The 16,309-nt window shown below is 49.9% G+C and overlaps 1 protein-coding gene across 7 annotated transcripts in view; it reads right to left on the bottom strand.

Moving 5' to 3' along the window:
- The window catches only part of hipk2 (homeodomain interacting protein kinase 2), a 70,355-nt gene that overhangs the window by 6,275 nt on the left and 47,771 nt on the right, over positions 1-16,309 (bottom strand). For 3 of the 7 annotated variants that reach the window (XM_047333026.1, XM_047333027.1, XM_047333024.1), the window contains exons 3-14: positions 15,200-15,323; positions 14,342-14,461; positions 13,293-13,379; positions 9,558-9,742; positions 9,237-9,399; positions 6,826-7,051; positions 5,985-6,106; positions 2,923-3,053; positions 1,438-1,620; positions 990-1,322; positions 314-558; positions 23-207 (exon numbers count right to left, since the gene is read on the bottom strand). In XM_047333026.1, coding sequence (XP_047188982.1) covers positions 23-207; positions 314-558; positions 990-1,322; positions 1,438-1,620; positions 2,923-3,053; positions 5,985-6,106; positions 6,826-7,051; positions 9,237-9,399; positions 9,558-9,742; positions 13,293-13,379; positions 14,342-14,461; positions 15,200-15,323 — 2,104 coding nt within the window. The remainder of the gene's footprint in view (positions 1-22; positions 208-313; positions 559-989; positions 1,323-1,437; positions 1,621-2,922; positions 3,054-5,984; positions 6,107-6,825; positions 7,052-9,236; positions 9,400-9,557; positions 9,743-13,292; positions 13,380-14,341; positions 14,462-15,199; positions 15,324-16,309) is intronic. The other 4 variants (XM_047333028.1, XM_047333029.1, XM_035641269.2 and 1 more) reach the window with 4 other exon arrangements.

Here is a 16,309-nt window from a genome sequence, read left to right as displayed (position 1 = left end):
CCCCCCCCTTTTTTGTCCGTACCTGGCTGAGATTGAGAGGCTGCTGCTGGAGGTGGTGTGGCCCTGAGCGCTGCTGTCGGTACGACACGCCTCCAGTGACGCCGCCCGGTATGTGATTGTTTCCAGACACCACTCCGTTGGAGGATTTGAACTTGTAAGCTGAATTTTGATGGTTCATTGCATCTGCACAGGAGAAGGGATACAGACCTGGTTGATTGGGAAGAAGCAGCTTTAATACCACCAAACGACGAGACACTTACGAGCTCATGCACGAGGCAGTTTTTAAGGTAAGGAGAGAGTCGGGGTCCTTTACCTGGCATCAGGCGCTCACAGTCAATCGGGATCTCGCTGTTCTGCGTTTTGAGAGGGGGGATGATGATGGTGCGGGGGTTCCCGTTGTTGTAGTTGTCCAGTATGGTGGTCTTTGTGTCGTAGCTGTTGTTGTTGGGGCGCCGGGACTCCACCGTGTAGGGGCTGTTGTTGCTGGAGCAGTCCGAGTCCGGCGAATCGTGCACCGTCACGCAGCTGATGACATTCTTCCTCTGCTTGGAGGATGAGCTGGAGGGAACAGGAGACAGAGTTACTGAGGATGCCAAATCAATTCCCACGACAACGAAACCGGTTTATATTTTTGACGACGTATGTAATCATTTGTACATTGTTTTGACCACATGTCCTGCAGACAAGCCAAAGATCACAGAACAAACAAGATGAGAGAGAGTTGGCCTCTTATCTTTGTTGGTGGGGGGTGGGGGACATATCTTTGTCCTGAGTCAAAACAGATGCACGCCATGTTTTTGAAAAGTCTCTAATAGCCTTTATCTTGGCTGATCTAAGTCTGCAAGCAGCTTGATGTAGTTATTATGGACGTTTGAACTGCAATGACGAGCCTGCGAATCGCTTACATAAGTAGCAGATCGTGGTAAAATGACACTGATGAGCTCAAGGACCAACAAAGTTCTCAAGGACAAACAAACCCAAGAACTGACCTTTTCTTTTGTTTGTGGTCATCCTCCTCATCTGTGTCGCTGCTGATGGTGATGATGCTGACTGCGGGGCTGGGCGTGTCGGGGATGATGATGGTCTGTCTGGGGACGTGGTGCTGGTGCTGATGGTCGCGGGTGGTGCTGGAGGCCTGCTCTGCTTCGCCGGCCCCCCACCCGCCGCCGCCGCTGCCGCCACACAGCAGTGGGGGCGGACAGTTGGGGGCCGAGCCGTTCTGTAGCACGGCGCAACGCGGGGGCGTGTTCTCCTTCACCCTCTTGGAGCGCTGCGGGGACAGCACGGCCTGGGAGGATGACACCTCGTAGGCCGACATGTTCCTGATAGACAGACAGAGATCGGGTGAGATGAGGCATCGTGATCTTATTGGTCTGATCTTCAGCTGCCAGGACCGATGATTTGTTGTAAATCGAAAGCCGATGTTTTAAGACAGACCTGGCAGACATCTGGTGCTGTTTGCTCTTTTTGGAAGAGGAGTTGTTATTGGTCGAGTGCTGCCTCATGACATGTGCCACTCCCACATTAAGCGTCGGGTTGGATGGGAGCGTGACGTGGCCGGCCAGCAAGGCTGGCTGCTGCATGATGGGATTATAATGGCTTCCATGAGGGTGGGAATTCCTGTGATACAACACAGATTTACGTTACCACACACACACACACAAAAAGACAAACCTGTGAGGAATCAACGCATTGAATACACTGGATTGGATCTAACATCAAATCCAACATTTGCAGGGAATGGGCTGAGGACACATTGAGTATTTCCCACAGACGCCAGTCGGTGGCAGCAGCTAACTTTTCTAAAGAAATCCAAAGGCAGGAGAGGGAGAGAGAGAGAGAGAGAGAGAGAGAGAGAGAGAGAGAGAGAGCAAAGAGGGAGGGCAGAGGAGCTGACACCAGCAGCTGTGGAGCGATAGCTCTGCAGAGGAAGTGCGACACTTTTCCATCGTCTCTCAGAGGACAACGGAGCTGCCACTGGCCTGGAGGGGAGGGGGGGGGGGGTGTCTGGTCACAGATGGACAGCTCTGAAGCGTACGTGGCCCCGGCAGCAGCCCCTCTGCACAAACACAGTATATACCTGCAGTTTGCCCTCTCCCATCTATCCGCCCATTTATTAAGTCATCGCCTTGACAGGCCACACTCACCATGATGTCTCCACATATACATACATCCCATTTCCCTGAGGTAAATCTGCTCTTATAAAAAGCCCCAGTGTTCATGCGGGGACTGTGATTTATTGAAGATGGAGGGACAAGCTGTCAGGGGGGTATGGACTCGTCGGTCAATCAGTCCTACGTCATGCCATCTTCCTATAGCACATTTTGACCTATAAAGGCCATAAAACCACCGCTGGCCCCTTTGAAATCTATTTATCTGACAGACTGCGGACTACCACCGCCACACACTGACTGGATTATGCGACGTTGATTTACAAAGTGCTTTGATTTTTGCCGCTTTTCAAATCACACGCTGCAACCTTTTAGAATTATTTATCCGGCTACATCTTGTGTAAAAGAACGGTGGATCCAACAAACGTCGGGCCGCAATATTCAATATTCATCAATCGGTGAATCAGTTCCCACCCAGCAAATAATTGTTGAAAAGAGATTGAAAAGACATTGAAAAGACGACTTTGCCTACGTCCAAAACCACATCTAGAATTAGTTAAAAAGTCAAAAGTGAAAAGCCATCTTTTTCTGGTCTCGATAAAGTCTCTAACCTACTCTAGCCCAATTTTCAACAACTATTTTAGTGCTAAATTAAGGCTATGATGGACCGACCAGATTTCGCCCCAGAAAACAACAACTTCCTAATGACTTCTGGTGTTTGGCAGGGTATAAAACTGTCGGGGAGGACTGTCGGAGAACGAAACGAAAAAAAAAAAAAAAAGAGTCAAAGTCAAAACGCAGCGTTGTTCACCTCCAGTTGGCGAGAGGCTGTGTGCTGCTCATGGAGTCCGGGATGACAGTGGCATGCTGGACCGAGGTGTGGGTGAGCTGCTGCCAGGCTGGAGGCAGCAGGATCTGCTGGGTGCCGCTGGGCCAGGCCTGCTGGGGAGGAAGGACAACACAGGGTGCGGGACAGACGAAAAGCAAGAAGAGAGAGGGACAAGGAATAGAGATTGAAAAAGGGACATCAAGAGGAGGGGACACACAAAAAAACTGTTTCCACAGGACAGCAAAGATATCCATGAGGGTTTTTTTCCCCCAGAACTTTTATATCAAACGTTATTAATGTGCGTGAAGAAAAGGAAAATCATTGAACCTGGCTGATTAGTTTGAGGGTGTTGTGATAAATGAATGTATCTTTTTCAAAAGTGCATAACAGCTGGGTTTAAACTTGCTCGTGGGCATGCAAAACAAAACTCTGCCGGCTTCAAGGAGACATCCATCGACAAAAGAGATAAGACCAGGACTTAATAAAGATGTAAAGCAGCTCCTTTCTTTGTGCGCTTGTGTATGAGTGACTGAGCCCTACAGCTGTGTGTGTGTGTGTGTGTGTGTGTGTGCCTGCGAGCAACTGTGATTATGCGTTTGACTCAAATCAACCTATGTTCTAATTAAATTCATCGGCCTATTCAAGCTGCTTTGAAAGGAGCTACTTTGTATTTCTGACGCGGGAGGAGTATCAGGCATAATATGCCCAAGATGTGCTAAGATGAGTGTGTGCGTGCGTGTGCGTGCGTGCGTGTGTGTGTGTGTGTGCGTGTGCAACCCTAATAGTTTAATGCAGCTCTATTGATTAGCACTTTAATGTCAGGGCTAATGAATTGTTCCTTTAATACCATTTGCACATCTATTTACAACGGCATCAGTATGTGCCGCGACGTACATGTTTAGGGAAAGGAAGGGAGGGAAAGAAAGAGAGAGAGAGAGAGAGAGAGAGTGAAAGAGGCCCCACACAAAACGAAAAGCAGAAGGTTTGTGCATGTGGTAAAGTAGCGTTATATTTGCCTTATCTTTATCTTAACCTTCACCTTTATTTTCATATATTTGCTTTGCTCAATCTGGTCCGTAGGCTTGTGGACGTTGAATTGTTTTTGTGTGAGGTTGAAAGCCCAAAGCAGCCGACCCTGTATAGTTGAAGTGCTGCGGGGGGGGGGGGGGGGGGGGGGGGGGGGGTTTAGCTGCAGGCCAGCAGAGCTGCCTCGTCCACGCGCTGATGACAGACATCTCTAATGGAACATTCTGGAGCTTGGAGATGTTCTTTACATCTAAGAACACGTCCGAGGGCCTTTTATCAACATGCCATTAGGAGTCACTAATACATCCATCCGTCTCCTGCGCCTCCTCCTGCTGCCTCTATCACCGTTCCTGGCACTCTGCACGCCCCTCTCACGAGGCGTCTGCGTTGTGTAACCAGCCTGTCTGCCCTGAAATGGCAACCCAGTCGAGAGGGGCCGTTTTTCTTTCTTCTCGGAACCTACACCGTCACTATCAGTGGCCCACTGCCTCCCGCCTCGACCTACACTCCCTGGGTGAAAACCCCTTTTGTCACCTCGGGGCTTTGAAAGCCCCGGCTCTCACTCCCCAATTGTTTCCACATTTTCTGCATTCCTGCACCAGATAAAGGTCCTGCTGGTTTTTCCCGGCCTCCCTTGCCCCGGAGCCTCCTTCCCTCCGCTCCCTCTCTCGGCACACCCAAGGAGCTCAAGGGGGAAACCTGCATGGGTCCGAGGTGCAGGAGGGGTGACGGTGATCAGTGGGCGGGCGAGGGCACAGGTGGGGAGGATGCAGGGAAAGAGGCAAACAATGCCTTCGGCCGGGCCTGTGAGACCTCCCACAGTAAAGTAATAAACACACACACACACTTATTAGTTGCGCAGCTCCCTGGTCTATACAAACCCTCCGCTTATACAGTACGTTAACTAGTGCCCTGGTTTTTGTTTTACACATGTGCAGACAGAGGTTTCCCGCGAACACCTGCAGAACAAACTTGATATATCAATTAATTTAATTTGAGTTTTGTCAAGTTTTTTTTCCCCCAAGAAGGCAGATGTCTTCGCTTTCCTTCGACAGCTACATCACGTCAACGAATCCGGTGATGTTGTGCGTTATCTAGTAATGCGGAGCCTCGTCTGAGCTTCCACCCCTGACCTTCCAGGATTCTCTAAGGCCTGTAATTTGGAGCGCCTGACTTGGAAACAGCCCTGGAGCTAATCACCATTTGGTATCTGACAGATTAACCCGCCATAGAAATACAGCTGTGTACGCACACGCACACGCACGCACGCACGCACACACACACACACACACACACACACACACACACACACACACACACACACACAGAGAGCCCTTGCTTCCTGCCTGCCTACTGCATGATTAACTGGAGATAAGGGAGCACTTCAAAAACCCCATGGATTCTCAGGGATATTTAAAGCCTGCATGGAAATTTCCATAGGGAAAGAGACGGTGTGGCAATGGAAGTGTTCTAACGTGTGTGTGTGTGTGTGTGTGTGTGTGTTTGTGTGTGAGTGTGTGTGTGTGTGCGTGTGTGCGGAGGGAGCGATGCACAGTCACTCTCCGTTATTTCCAACAACCGTGTATTAGCAGCTAAAGCTCCGGCTCCACTGTGCATGCAGGCTCCGGTGAAGGCCTTCTCTCTCTGTGTGTGTGTGAGAGGCTCCTGCCTTTGTGTGCATCAGACCGTGGCAGCCTCAGCCTCCAGGAGAGCGGGGCGGCGGCAGCGAGGGCGAGAGAGAGTACGAGGAGAGAGAAAGGCAGGGAGCAGTGCAGAGAGGAGCGCCGAGGAAGAAAAAAGCAGCTGCCAGCAGGAGCAGGGTCACGAACACGGAGTAATTTCCAGCCTCCATTGATAGACGCTATTCTTAGTGAAGGCTCATAAAAAAAAGGGGGGAAAAAGCATGTAGAGAGCCTTGTTTTGATGTGATCAGTTCCAAGTTGCACAGGCAGTGTTATTGTTGAGACCCGCCAAACTCTTATTAGTTTTCTCCGCGTTCTCTGGTAAATCTTTCCTACCTGTGTGAGCAGACCAGGTTGGATCTGCAGGGGCTGGGCACCAGGGGCCTGCGTCACTATGGGAACGGCGTTCTCCATCCGCACAGAGTAACCGGTGTGCTTGGAAGGGGACGCCTGCAGCCCTGTGCACAAAAACGAAGAGCACACGAACAGGGGAAGTCAACGAATAAGCACGGCGGCACCCTCCACAGCTGCCCGCTTACACAAACAGCATCACGCCGCATCTGCAAACCTCCACATTTAAAACGGGTTTGTGATGCGCGAGGTGATTTATCTGCATTCAACAGATGTCAAAACCCCCTTTCTGCTCAACGTTCAAATATAGCAATGCCACTGTGAAAAACAAACAACAGTAGTCATGGCAATAGTATAAAAATAGTTAAGAATAAATAAACTAATAAAAGAATGCCTCCCAGTGCAAACACAGAGGCGACATAAGGGGTGTGATTAAGCCTTTGAAAAAAAAAAAAAAATACAATACATTTCCTTTCAAACTGCCGAATCAACTTATCGTTAAATCTGTTTGTCTCTGTTTGTCTGGTGATAGGCTAAAGCTTCAAATCAAAAAGACAAACAGCAAGAAAACAAAAAAAAGAAGTAGGGCGTCTGGGCACAGACGCAGAACTAACACAGCTTAGAATCCCGTATTTATGGTGTCAGACAAGTGCTTAAAGCAAAGGCTGGTCTTAGGCTTTGAACACATTTGTCGTTGTATTGTATTTTCTCCTCATATCACAGCTTGTTCTGTCGCAGGTGCCCTCGGCTACGATCCTCGTGTTTTGCACATCTCGTCCTATCCATTTGGGCTAGCGCGCACCGACTCGTCAGCAGCCCTCCTTACCTTGGAAGCCAGGCGGGCAGACGATGAGCGCCTGCTGGAAGGGGTCGGGCCGGGCGGCACAGAGCTGAGGCGCTCCCGGCTGCATGGGCATGCTCCTCTGGGCCACGGCTGCCATGGAGGCAGCTGAGGGCTGGTAGAGTGCAGATTGGTAGTTTAGTATGGAGACATCGGGACTTGCAAAGGAAAGGGTGGCATTGTTGGTGGAGGAGGGAGCCAGGTTGGTGGCCTAAAGGAATGACGGGACCAAAATAAAAAGTCATGAGAGTGGAGGTAGTGATGGGGGGGCGGGGAGGACAGGGGATGGAAGTATTCCAATGAGGGGAGGGCTGACTAGCAGGCAGGGTGAAAGAACAGAAAATAACAGCATCTGATAGATACGAAACAACCGCAGGGACGGTAGCAGGGCATCCATCATTGACGAGAGCCGATGAGTGAGGAAATTGGACGGCTGATTCGAACATGTCTTAAAATATGCACATTGTTGATTTGATTAATTAGAGGGAAGAGACGGAATGTGAGGAGAGATGCAATCAATGCTATAATTCTTAGAATAATCAATCATAAATGAGCAAAATGCCACCGGAGCAAATTTAGACTGAAGATTTTGATCATTGTCTATGAGTTACAGTGTCTACTGACTGTAGAATGATGCAACTCTGGGCAGGAAATGTAAACTTCAGTGACAATATACTGGATATGAATTTATTGACGCTTTATACGTCTCGCTGCACTATTTAGAAGCAATTCATGACAGCAACACACACCTTTCCCCCTATTATCACACTTAAACAAGCTTTAAAGACACACGGAGATCATATTATATTATCCCACTGAGTGTTACAGAAATGAGTCACATATTAATGAGCTGCGGCGAAATGTGATGTCAAAGCTTCACATATCTCGGCTCCGAATCGATACGCACGACAGGAGCAATATTTCACAGCCGACAGTCTATCCTATAACTACGTACGCTTTGGTAACTGCGGCATGTCTTGACCATTAATAAGACATGTGGAATGCTGAGGAAGACATGCCCGGGGAACATCCCAGAGACAAACAGATGCTTTTAAGAGACACCGTTTGCGCGGCATCGCGAGTAGTACTCGCGTTGCCGTCTAATTTTAGCCCTTTCAGTAAGCGCGGGGGGGAAACGCAGAGACGGCGCTTTCATTTTTCATTTGCCCTCTTAAGCGTGTTCAATGAACACCAGGGGAGGAAGCATAATCAATACGGCTCTGTGGCATTCATCATGCACAAGTACAAGAAGCAGCAAAAAATACATGCTAAAGATGCATTCCAGCGAATCACGCTGAATAAATCACTGACTTAAGTCTGTCTATATGCTCCGAGAGCCGGGCGCAGAAAAGACAAGCCGAGGGAACACTAATCCATTTAAATCACGGCAAGATGGGGAATTTTGTCGCATGCTGCACAGCGTGAGCTGGCTCGATATAGTTGATGATAAAGAACTCCCAAAAATAAAGGGGGGGGGGGGGGGGGGGGGGGGGGGGGGGGGGGGGGGGGTTGAGAGAGCAGGGGCTGTAACTGAGCGCAATCTGGAAAACCCTCGCGACCCGACGCTCAGTGATTCCAGGCAGTCGGCGAAAAGAAGTCAGCAGTTTCGATTCACAGACCGGGCGCGAGCGAAGCGGCAGAGCGCCACAGGCTCAACCCAGAGAAACGGGGGGAAAGGAAAGGAGAAGGGAAAAAAAAGACAGAAGAGGAGGACAGGAGGGAGAGGAAGGGAAAAAGAGAGGAAGCCTGTTACAGGGATTCTTAAGGCCTGAAAGCCCCCAGAATGCAAGGCAAGCAGGAAGTAGGGGCTTGTCATGTGTGTAATCAGCACTTTGTGACAATCCCACAGGACCTGGGGCACAGACAGAAATGCGGGCAGACAGATAAAAAAAAGAAAAGAAAAGTACATGCACCAAGGCAGAGAGGCAGGCATGTAGCATGGAAACCTGCAGACAGACGGGAAGGACGGATGGGAACAAAATAGAACAAAGGGGCAAATAGCTGCGCGTGGCCTGCTCAGATGTTGAACCACCGACGTTCGGGTGTTTTTGATTGAGACACCATTTGACATGCTTTGTGAGTTTGTGTCTCTGCTTTAATTATCCAGTGTGACACATTCTATATTTTGTCAGAATGCTATTATTTTGAAAGTCACAGAAAGAATACCTCGCATAAAGTACACTTATTTTCCTGTACTTTTACATTTGTCATGTAAGTGATACATTTTCCAGCGTGCCAAATTGTCCCCATCATTTTCTTCCGCATCTTGGAAACGCAGCAAACCGTAGCTCAAGTAATTTACATGCCCTCATCCGACAGCAGAGAAGTTCATTATCAGGGGTTGCCTTGTAGCATACTGATGAATGAGGGGGTCCATTTCTCTTTCTCAGATCTACCTGGCTGTGCACAGTGTTCAGCTGGTTGTTGAAGGTCATGGTGAGGTTAGTGGAGGTGCTGGGGGCCACGTGGGTGATAAAGGGCGTCTTGCTCTGGTTGACCGCGTCGTACATGTTGACACGGCGCTTGCAGATCTCCATGTTTTGGAAGCATGACTTCACACTGCACAGAGAGAGAGAGAGAGAGAGAGAGAGAGAGAGCGAGGGGGAGACAGGGGAGGATTGAGTACTGAGTCTTATGACAGTGGCAGATGTCGCCCCACTGTTCAAAATGATAATTATGCAAAACAACCGACGACGGAGCTGAGCTGAGGCTCGTACTGTGTGCTGTGGGGGAAATCGAGGAGATGGGACATGGTCACAAAGGGGTGGTTGAGCGTCTCGATGGGGGTGATCCTCTTGTCCGCGTCGATGGTCAGCATCTTGGTCAACAAATCGATGAACTCCCTCCGGTCGGCCTTCTCCGCCAGCATGTCGCTGCCCTCCAGATCCGACGTCATGTTCACCTGGACGCGTGGAAACAAAACACGGGATTATGAACGGCTGACTGAGCACTGAAGGTCTCCGATGTTTGTACAGACGACAGAGAGAGAGAGAGAGAGAGAGAGAGAAAAAAAATCTCTCCCGCAGTTCATTCCCATGGAGAGATCTATTAATACTCACAAGGCCTCATCAGTTAGGGTGTCAGTTTGTGCGTTACAGAGCCCAGTGATAACCTTGCACCTTAGTGACATTATGAACATTTGCACTGGTATTCATAGCGCCACTTGAAATATCTCCTGGCGCCTTCGCCGAGATTTTTTATCTATTCCTAAGATGTGAACGCAAACAAAAAAACACGAACCCCATAAACGCTGCCATTAGCTAGTCGTAAAAAAAAAAAAAAAAGGGAAACGAACCCTCTCACATAGCACACCGTTTTTTTAGGCTGACATGAGACAACTTAACCTAAATATGTTCTGAGGCAGCCGACTTCGTGTTGCTTCATCCGAATTTAAACACTGCAGCTCAAGTTGTGGATACACACTAGGAAAGGAAGCAGATGTTTGCTTTAATGCAAATGTACACAGCCGGCAGGAATTAATTCGGCGGACAGGGAGCTAATTCTGGGGCCTGGGTTTTTACTTTTGGGTGTGTCGTGGGGACGAGAAGGGAATGAATGTAACGAAGGAAGCGGGACAAGGTCGTGATATAGCCTGTCTGGGTTTAAGCGAACGAGCAGATTGTCAGGCAATGCAAGGACGCGGAGACGGGGACGGCGGCAACAAACAGGCAGCCTTGTTTATTGTGACTGCCACGCGGAGGTAGCGGGCCTGTTTTTCATAAGGGACGCAGCGCTTATCTGTAGGCCTGCTCCAGGGGCTATCAGATGTGCTGCCAGTCAACGCCGCAAATCTGATTACATTTCCCTTCTCCACGCAGGTTATTCGGGCTCTGTAACCGTTCCTCCCCTGCTCGCCATCTCCGCCGGCCGCGATAAAGGAATAATCTGCGGAATGAGGCGAAAAAAATAATCACATTGTCCTCTGCTAGTGGAAGAGATGACTTTGGGAAATGCACACAGCTCGGTGGCACGTGCACAGCTCGTTGCCACCATAACCAAGCGGTGTATAATAAGAAGCCCGAAGAGTCCAAACCAGTTCGCTTTCATCGGCTTAATTTAAAGTATGTGACCTCGCTGGAGAGAAACGATACTCTTCGCGCTCCGGTGACGGAGAGAGGCAACATTTTAAAGCGCATTACCAAACGATTCAATGAAACTGGCCAATAGAAAAAAACACAGGGGCTCCAAACATGGTCGGCCTCGCGTGGCCTTGCATGTCAACCGGCCGTTCACGGAGCCACATGGGCGTCGCGGGCAGCACCGGCATGCCACTGTGGAGCGGAGGGGCAGGGGACGGCGGCTGTCGAGCGGTGGGACGGATCGGGGCCGCACCTCGGTTAGACGCGGAGCTATGGACGCGCAGGACGCCGGCCCGTCGTCTCCACAGCGACAACATGTGCACATCTCACCCGTAAACTTTATTCTCCCAAGTAGGAGCAGAGGTAGAAGAAAGGAAGAGTGTGTGAGTGTGAGTGTGCGTAATGAGAGGAAGACAAAGTGCAGAACATGGCGCTCCTCCTGCCGTGGCGTCTCGCCCATCGGTGGACCTATATCGAAGGATCGCAGATCAAAGCCAATCCATTTTTCAGGGCGGTTCCAGCCCCCCTTCCGTCTCCGTCGGGCCCCCAGCGGGGTCCTGAATTTGCTGCGAGTTGGTCTCTGATTCGCTCAAATTGGATATACTTGTGACTAAAGCCTCCCCACGTTTCCCACGACTGAAAAAAACGGGGGTTCATTATCTCTTTCTGGCACCCAGCCCCCCTTCTGTCTTGCAGGGCCTTCAGCTATATCATCCATTATACACGCGGAGACAGATGTCCACCAGGCGGACGTGTTTATGCGGTCAGGACAGTGAGATGGGGGCGAAATAGGCAGCTCTTCCTCCCACATTAGGCCTGTGTGCAGCGCTGCCGTATCTCCTCTGTGTTTTCGTAGTGAGACGAGTCTGGCTGCAACCGCGAGGGGAAGATGGGACACAGAGCTTGAAGCGTAGGAGACAGAGATGACCCAGGGGATATCATACCAGTGCAGGTTGGTTTCATTAAACTCTGTGTGTGTGAGTGTGTGTGTGTGTGTGTGTGTGTGTGTGTGTGTGTGTGTTAACTGTAATTTTAACAAAAACCCATGCAGCCGACAGCATGTTATTCCAGACAGGCATGACAGCAGCCCTGGGCGCAAACTGGACAACCATAATTGTCTCCATAACTTAAGTAGTTACGTGTGCTGCATATCCACATAGACAGTTTCCCGACAGAGGCTTGCTGCTGCTGCTGCTGCCGCCGCCGCTGGATTTGCACCGAGATGACCGCGCTCCAAAAAGAAATAATTCACCTGCTTAGAGCTTATCTCATGGCTCGTCCTTTTTTTCTTTTTTTTTCAGAGGCAGAATCGAGGAGCCGAGCGTGACGACAACGGAGTGCTGTTAGAAGATCCGAAGGGACCCAGAGGAAAAACACTGTAATTTTCCATCACCGCTGCCGCATCTGCCAGCACAACCAGTCTTTTGGCCGAGTGAGGGTGGACAAAACAACACTCGCTATCGTCTCACTGTCAGGCACGTCCTATCAAAATGTCACGGCTGCACGTGAACTTTCCCACCGCGGAGAGATGACTTCACGCCGAGTCGCGGAGGAAAATGACATTGGACGTAGGCAGAGTTCAGTGGCAGCGCTTCTCCATATATATATATATATATATATATATACACATAAGTGTGCTATATAAGTCTCACTTCCTGGGATTATGTAATGTCTCCTCAAAAACAGGTGACATGCAGGGCTGGGGGGACAGAGGGGCTTTAACCAGCTGAGTCATGCAGAGCCGCTCTGAAAAACTGGTAAGGACCCTTCTGGAATGTGTGCATGTACGTGTGCCTCTCTCTCTTTCTATGTGTGTGTGTGTGTGTGGAGGGAGAACAACGTTTTGTTTCCCTGCCCTCTACACGCTTACATGCACCGCAGATGTACAACGTGCAGACGCAGCCACAACACTCATACCGGCTTAAATGAGAAAAGCAAACTAGCACGTATCAAACTAGTAAACCAGCCTCACCACATGTTGGGCTCAAATGTCCGCCTGTGACTTATTAGATAGCGGTTAAGGGAAAATGAAGAGCAGAGGCGGAATGGAGGAGGAGGGGCTTAAATTCAGCGAAACAGCTGCTTTTATTTCGCTCGGCACAAATTCTATACGGCAGCAGCGCTCACGCCGCATCTGGAGCTTGGAGCCTTGGAAGGATAAATATTTTAAAAAAGGACTTCAAATATTTGATGGATAATTCTCGGGGTGTGATGGATCAAACTGGCCGGGGATCTGAGTGGCCCCGGCAGAGGAAGCTTCAAATCCGAGACAGGCAGATGTGGGGGGGGGGGAAGGGGGGACGACGACGACATCCATCGTCTTATTCGTAGGAAGGGAAGAGTCGTGTTTTGAGATGCTTAAAACAAGCCTACCTGCGCCATGTCATCCAAACAGTTGAAGATGTACTTGCGGGCCTCCTTGGACTTGATCCCTGTTTCGCCCTCGTGGTCCTCCTGAGTCTGTGGGAGACAAGAAGCAGATGTTCATCTCAACTCCCATCGCACTTCCCGTCTGGAAACACACTATTTACATTTGTGCTCATTACGGCCCCTTGTTGTTGATGTGCAGCAGGACTTGGCTTGCCCTTTGAGCAACCCCGGGGTAACACACAAACACACTCTGTCGGCCATCTACAAACACAGACCATGGGAAAGAAATGCACCATACACTTCTCCATGATGCATATTGTGAGTCATACTTCCAAAAACAATGCACTGAATGTCATTGTATGAAAAAAAATTAACTACTGTAATAATAATGTTTAGTGCAGAACTGTAATAATGAAAAGAATTAAGCTCTGCAGGTTTTCCCTGACAACTGCTTAAAGCCTGTGGGCAGCTGACTTGAAGGAATGTACGCTATGTCCTCTGTATGTCTTCATCTAAAGGCCAGTCATCGTCATCATCACCATCGGTTGCTGTCATTGTGGAATGTTCATGAGGTTCATAAGCAATCTGTACTGCAGGCTAGTCCTTGGCAGAGGCAGAGCAGACAAAGGCAAAAGGAAAACTGCTGTACCCTACGGAGACCTCAGTGGGCAAATTTAACCGTGCGACACAAGAAGTTTAAGTTAATCCGGGTATAAAAGAAAAAGGGAAGGAGTGGACCTCCTCATTGGGTGGCCTAGATAGAGGGGGCAGTCGAAGGAGGGGGGGGTTAGAGCAGACGCCCTCTGAGCTGGATTCACCAGGCTGGGTTTTCATTTGCCAAATCCCCTTGCACGGATCCATTTTGCTCTGATTATCCTCTGACTTTGTTTATAGCCAGAAATAGGGCTGCTAGTGGCTCGCAGAGTGCAAACAGAGTTTCTGGAACATTAACATCAGCTTTTGCTGGGAGAGAAAAAAAAAAAAGTCTTCTCGATGCTTCCAGCTGGGCATCTTTGTGACCTGTGGACGCGTCTGCGTCATTCCAGCCGTACCTTCAGTCTCCAGAGGGGATAGGTGGAATCCGGGTCCCTGTTGAAGAACCTGGTGGTCTTCGTGCCTGCGCTCAGCAGATACTCCGCGGGCAGACCCTGTGTCTGTGAGATGTACCGGATCTGCATGACAAAAAAAAAATATGCAGTTACATCACATGCAAGATTTTAACCATAGTTTGCATTTGATTAGGAGTGGACTGGGAATCTGCTCTTTCTCAGAAAGGCTAAAACTTTAAGAAGGATGTTCTTTTGGCAGTCTGAAGATCTAGGCTGACATTAACTAATCCAAACTTATCTGGCGGAAATATGCACAGCACCCAAACATGACCTCAGCTCAACAGTCTGAGATTGATTTTGAGACTTGCAAATGAGACACTTTGCTCAAGTTTTCAGGCCTGTGAAAAAAACAAAACAAAATCAGGCAGGCTTGTTCAGTGATGGAGCGCAACTTGCTCAAGGTTTTCCCACCGAGCCTCGGCTGACTGATGGAGAGCTGGGAACGCGGCGGTGTCTTGCTCTGGAGCACAGGGGCTGCGCTAATTGGACAAGTGGCTCAGTGGCATCTGTTCAGATAAACAGGGAGGCTGCGCAAGAATCATCAGGGGCTGTCGGGGGGATTTGAGAAGCGTCCCTTCCCTCCCAAACGCAGTCGCAAGCACACACTCCCGAAGAGAGGGCGCGTACAGAAAAATGCACACGCACGCGTGAACACGCTCGCACAGGAGCGCAGAATCATGGCACACGCTGGAACCCAGACGCACTCAATCACGAGCCGCTCAAGAGGCCGGGGGGGGGGGGGGGGGGGGGGGGGGGGGGGGGGGCGGTTTCTGAAGGTCCAAATTGCAAATGGCGCGTTACCTGATCATACTCCGAGGCTCCAGGGTAGAGGGGCCATCCGAGGAAGAGCTCGGCTATCACGCAGCCCAGGGACCACATGTCGATGGCCTCACAGAACGGCAGGCCCAGGATGATCTCCGGAGCCCTGTCGATGGAGAGATCAGGCGGTTGCGTTAGGAAGTTCAGAAGCAGAAAGAGGGCAGAGCTGGCGCTATGTTCCGCGGTCGCACGACAGAAGACCCTTGAATAAGCGGGTTGAATTACATTTCATTGCAGTCATAATCTGAAAGGCACTTGTGAGGTGATCATTTCTTATGGCATCCCTGTTGGTTCAGCACTAACAAGCTCAGACGGCATAATGAGGGAGTCTCCTTCACAGCAATATTGCAGGACCTCCGTTTGAAAAGAGGCCCGTGGCCCCGTGTCAGGTAGTCGGCCGCGGGGACTGCGTGAGGTAGAGGAGAGCGTTCACTGGGTTTTCACGCTCCACGGCCGCAAAGCAACGCCGAAGCCATCGCGCCACGGGAAATAAAACATGCCGACACGAATATTCTCTCGAGCATGCAATTTCATTCAGCATGTTTTACGTCCTGTAAGAAATTTCTAATACACTTCTTATGAACGCATGCCCCTGATGGACTATCAAGCGCTCACTCACAAATCCAAACCACTTTCCAGAGGTCCTCAGGCCGTCATGGAGGAAGAGGAGAGCTTTTTTGGGGGGTTTAACCGAATGTTGCTGCTGAAATTTAGCCACTTACTGTAAAAAAAAAAAAAAAAATTTGAGCTTGTGCCCTATCTGTGACTTCGATCCGTGCTCGAAATTAATAAAGCTGAAATCCTTCGCTATCACTTAATAACACATTAAACGCCGCGGCACACCGAGCACGCGAGCTCAAGGCTTGTTCATCGCAAAGGTTACGGTGCTGATACTGAGCCTGAGCCTATGGGCCAGCTATGGCAGGGGGGTTCGGTCGCTATAGGACCATCCAGGCCTGCAGAGGGACGATGGGTGAGCGGTCTGCGCGGTAGATAGAGGCTTTGGAGGAGAATGAATGAACCCACTTCACCTATTTAAAAGCAAAATGTCTAACTATAGCCCACTGCCCCCCAAATTCACTGCCTGCTGAT

The sequence above is a fragment of the Scophthalmus maximus genome, chromosome 7, assembly GCF_022379125.1.
Source record: "Scophthalmus maximus strain ysfricsl-2021 chromosome 7, ASM2237912v1, whole genome shotgun sequence".
In the NCBI taxonomy this organism is placed as follows: domain Eukaryota; kingdom Metazoa; phylum Chordata; class Actinopteri; order Pleuronectiformes; family Scophthalmidae; genus Scophthalmus; species Scophthalmus maximus.
Note: the sequence above shows the minus strand (reverse complement) of the source record. Positions and strands in the feature narration are given on the sequence as shown.